At 48.8% G+C, this 4,622-nt stretch overlaps 1 protein-coding gene across 1 annotated transcript; it reads left to right on the forward strand.

The window, feature by feature from the left end:
• Positions 1-1,259: 1,259 nt before the first annotated feature.
• ALOX5AP (arachidonate 5-lipoxygenase-activating protein) lies at positions 1,260-4,387 on the forward strand (the record flags this gene model as incomplete). The annotated part of the gene is made up of 4 exons (XM_010187269.1): positions 1,260-1,359; positions 2,606-2,676; positions 3,642-3,723; positions 4,225-4,387. Coding segments are annotated over 4 exons (416 nt in total), but the record flags the coding sequence as incomplete, so codon positions are not given.
• Positions 4,388-4,622: the final 235 nt, after the last annotated feature.

Here is a 4,622-nt window from a genome sequence, read left to right on the forward strand (position 1 = left end):
TGACTGGGCCTGATCGCTTGGCTGTCCTGCAGCCAGGTTAGCGACCCCATGCCAAAGGCTGGAGTGGCTTGCAGATGGAGGCACTGGGAGCTCTTGGTGGCTGTGCTGTCTGCTCTGGGTCCCTCAGGGCTAGGTCCTCCAGGACTGTCCAGCGCACCACACCAGTGGCGGTGGGAGGGTCTGCAGCCTGGCCCAGAGCGGGGACGCTGGCTTAAAGCATTGTGGGTTTTTCTGGAGTAAGGCCATATGTACACGGGGAGTCACTCAGTACCGGAAGGCAAAAACTCAATAGCTTTTAGGAAAGGCAATGGAAGTACAGAAGAGCTACTTATAACATCAGTAAGGGAAAATAAAAGGGAACTCTTCAAATTCCAGGGATGAAATCCTGAAGTTTATCAAGTTATAGTTCTATTGTTATAATAATATCTTTCCTGATGAGTTATCTTTTATAGATCTCTTTGGCTAATACTCTAAACCATATAGTGATTCAGGTACGCTGAGGTGGACTGCGCAGTTTAAAAGCTTGCAGCTTGTAGCCTGTCAGGGCTCTGTCTGGTGCATTTAGACACATGATGGATGGTCTCTGCTTTAGTGTCATCGGATAAAACGTGTTTGTCAAGTGCATGACACATTATCTTGAGGTGCTGCATTTTTGCAGTGGCTAACACCTTGACACAATGCTATTGCTTAATAGGAGGATACGCACAATATGGACACATAGCCATATGCCACCAGGACCAGGTTTTCAGTAGGCATTTCTGGAAAAGGAACCAGTCCTGCAGGATGTCCCTGATTTAGCAAATGGGTATCACTAAAAGAGAAAAGTCTCCCTCAACTCCCTGCTCTACTAGAGAGCGAGAATTGAGTTTTGGTGGCTTTGTCTAGAAAGATTCTTTCCCACTGGGCGTACCAAGGAGGGAGTCTGTGCTGTATTTCTGCAGCAGACAGAGGTGTGGGCTGCCAGAAGTGCAGTGAAGGGACAAAGCAGGGCTCAGAGGTGAGAACCTGCTGCCAGTCAGGTATGAACACGTGAGGACATCTGAGGTCACATCGCAGTGTGCCCTTGCACAGAGGGTCTGGTTATACCACGGTGACAGAGAGCACACTGGCCACATCCTGCACCTCCACACATCCACATCCTCTCCTGCCATCCAGACTGGATGCTCATGAGAACAGAGCTGAGCCCACAAAGCCTGGCTTTTGCAATATCTCCAAATTATATCTCAGATGGAATACTCTGTGTTTTTTTTCTTCAACAGCTTTTTTTGCTAGCAAACTGGAACATGAAAGCAAACACTGCAATGGCAAGGGGTTCCAGCGGCTGGGATCCTCCGCCTTCGATCGAGTCTACACTGCCAAGTGAGTAGGCAAGCCCTGAGGAGCCGCTGAGGGCAGAGCAGGGTTTGTCTCTTTCTTCATTAGGTTATAATTGAAACTCTTTTGGGGTCCAGAATTGGGCTCAAAATGCCCTCAGATGAAGGCTTTGCTCTGCAGCCTCACTGCTCCATGCATGTCTGTGATGTTTAGACCTGTGGTTTTCCTGTATGTGTATTGGTGAACCCAGCTCCTTTCTGTACACTGGCTGCTGTATTTATATTGGACCAGCAGCCCTTTCATTTGGGATCCCATTTGCCCAGCAGTAGCTAACGCTGGCAGTATGATACAAGCACAGGCGGCATCCCAAGGGCACTGCAGCTCAAAAGGAAAGAGTCAGCGGAGAGACGCTGGCTTGCTGAGGAGTGGGTTGGTGGCAGAGCTCGCACAAACCCCTCAGTCCCCAGGTGGCTCCCTTGGCACACAGCACTCTGCTTCTCCACCAGGAGGATCCTCTTGCCTTTGACATCCCTTCAGAGAGAACAGAGGGGAAGATTAGTTCCAACCCGGAGGGGAAGATTAGTTCCAACCCAGAAGTGAAAAGAACATAAAATATTTTTTATTACCCATGAAGTACTGACAGTGTGTTTGAAACTGGATGGGATGTCCAAGCACTGCCCTTCACAGGTGTGCAACGTCTGCCAAGGGCAGAGTGCTTCCCTCTTGGAAAGCATTCCCAGCTGAAGGAGGCAGCTGGAAATCATTCCCATTCCCCTGCAAAGAGACACATTAGCCCTGTCAGACACTCCCATTTGCTGTGTGATTTTCCTTTTGTTGGTTTCCCGCAGCTTTCAATGGCAATGACTTGATTAATATGACTTAATTACAAGGATTTTCCAACCCAGAAAAGCACACAGCATCTATTTTCCACATGCCATGATCAGACAGGTTAGAGGAGGAAAGCAGCTTTCACAGGTGCCAGGCGTGTGCGCAAGGCAGTTTGTTTTCTTCCTCAGACAGGACAAAGGCATCCTTTATCCCAGTCAGGAAACAGGGAAGCAGACCTGGGCGAGGCGGCCGCTGTGTTCGGGCAGGGAGACGCCAGCAGGCCTTGGCTGCGGCTTGCTCCAGGCAGTGCAAGGGCCTCTCGCTGCTCTAGGGTAAAAGCCCACCCACAGCAGCATTTGTGCAGCCCAAATTCACCCCCCACCATACTTTGCTGATGAAACACATGGATTTTGTTTCTATTTTCCCCCTTGTTCTGATTTCTCTCTGACAAATTCCTTTCTAGCCAGAACTGTGGACATGCGTACCCGACGTTTCTGGCCGTGCTTTGGTGTGCTGGCCTCCTCTGCAGCCAAGGTAACACACAGCTTCTTTCCCCTCTTCAACCTTGCACCGCTTTCAGCAAGGGGTGGTGAATACATTGGAGGTTACGCTTCAAGGGACCAAATCCTCCCTGGGAATCAGTTTCACCCCGCTATCCTGCAGCTACACATTTTAATTTAGCAGCACACGCCATGGCATGGTTTACGCCAACAGATGTGTTCCCAGACACTGTTCAGGACTGTCTGGGCCAGGGACATTTCCCATATAAGCAATAAGGATGAGAAGCCTCTGTTTTGGGTGGAGGGCTTAGTACTTGGATGCTGGACGCCATGTTATTTACACTTGGGACTGGAAATGGGCTCATTTGATTAAATTGCCAGAGCTGCTGGCCCTTCCCAGCTCTGAGGCCAGCCTAGCAGTATTTACCTGCATTTCCAAATATCGAATCCAATTTGAGTTGTCCTAAAGTTAAGATGAGTATTTCCCTTGGGTCCATGGCAATTCTTTGTGCAAGAGAGGGGGTCTTCTTGACCAGAAGAGGGGCTTTTGCCTGCAGGTGTGGGGAAAGCTAGAATTAGGGGGTAAAGAGGAAAAGCCGAAGCCCCTTTTTATGTGCTCAGAAACAAGTATTGGACCATAGTACAGTTCTCCATCTGCTCCTAGAGAAGTGCATCTATTGGATACCTTTTATTTCTGGTGAAAGCAGTGCCTGAGCCAGCACCCTCCCTCCTGAGCTCAGCATGACCCTCACTGGGTTTCTGCAGCGGGCACAGCTGTGGGCAGGATTACACCCACAGAGTCTTCAGAAACACTGGTGTGAGGGCAAGGCAAGTGCCTTTTTTCCCATATGAAGGCCTCTGTCTTGTTTCCAAGGCTCGTCCCATAGCCCAAGGCTGCAGGTTCCCATTTCCCAGACCAGCCAAGGCAGCAGATGGGGACGGGGCATACAGTGAGACCTGGCATGGTGTTTGTAACACCTCATTTTACTCTTTACCCAGCTCCTGCTGCCTTTGCCGGCCTGATGTACTTGTTTGTGAGGCAGAAGTACTTTGTGGGCTACCTTGGGGAAAGGACTCAGAGGTAAGGACATGCAGAGCCTTTTTTAAAAATCCGGGGTGTGGTTGCGGCATTGTGGGCATGGGAGCTGCAGGAACAGAGCGGCTGCTTCCGCAGCTCCTGCTCACAGCCTCTGCAAATGCACACACTGGCGTATTTGTGCTGCTATCTGGACAAGGTTATCCTTTTATATTAATAAAGCTTATTGCACACATCTGCAATAAGGTTGTCCCACAGCCTGTGATGGCTGAGAAGACATACGAGTCACTCTGAATGGTCACTTTTGTAAGCAGCAGCCTACACTGAGCACAGACCAAATCCAGACCCAAATGGATCCTAAGAAATTGCATTTAAGAGCTCAGAGTTGCCTTGCAATATAAGACAGAGCAGAAATTTGCCCCCCTCTGTCTCTCAGCCCCCAAGATCTTTCAGCTGGTCTCAACAGCAGAGTTTGGAGACTGAGGACTCCTCATGTGAGGTGATACATGTTTACTCATTGCTTTCTCCCTCTTTCTGTCTCCTCAGCACTCCCGGTTACTTGTTTGGAAAGCGCATAATTTTGTTCCTGTTCCTCATGTCCGTGGCTGGAATACTCAACTACTATCTTATCTTCTTTTTTGGAAGTGACTTTGAAATTCACATAAAAACGATAACTAGCGCGATCTCTCCATTGCTGCTCATCCCTTAGCTCCCCACAGCACTGAGGGGGTCAGCATGCTTAATATGTCAATACCCAGAAGCAACCATTATTCAACTGTTTAAGAAATGAACCCGTAACCCTTTTAGATTGCTGTAAATCTCATGCTTGATGGGTTTTGTAGTTTGATTTAACCTTGGTTTTTCCTTCAGCAAAAAGATTTATCGTGAGCGTTCGCCACGCCCAAGGAATGGTAACAACTTCCAGTTAATTCTTTAGAGTTTTT

The sequence above is a fragment of the Mesitornis unicolor genome, unplaced genomic scaffold, assembly GCF_000695765.1.
Source record: "Mesitornis unicolor isolate BGI_N332 unplaced genomic scaffold, ASM69576v1 scaffold5766, whole genome shotgun sequence".
Lineage (NCBI taxonomy): Eukaryota > Metazoa > Chordata > Aves > Mesitornithiformes > Mesitornithidae > Mesitornis > Mesitornis unicolor.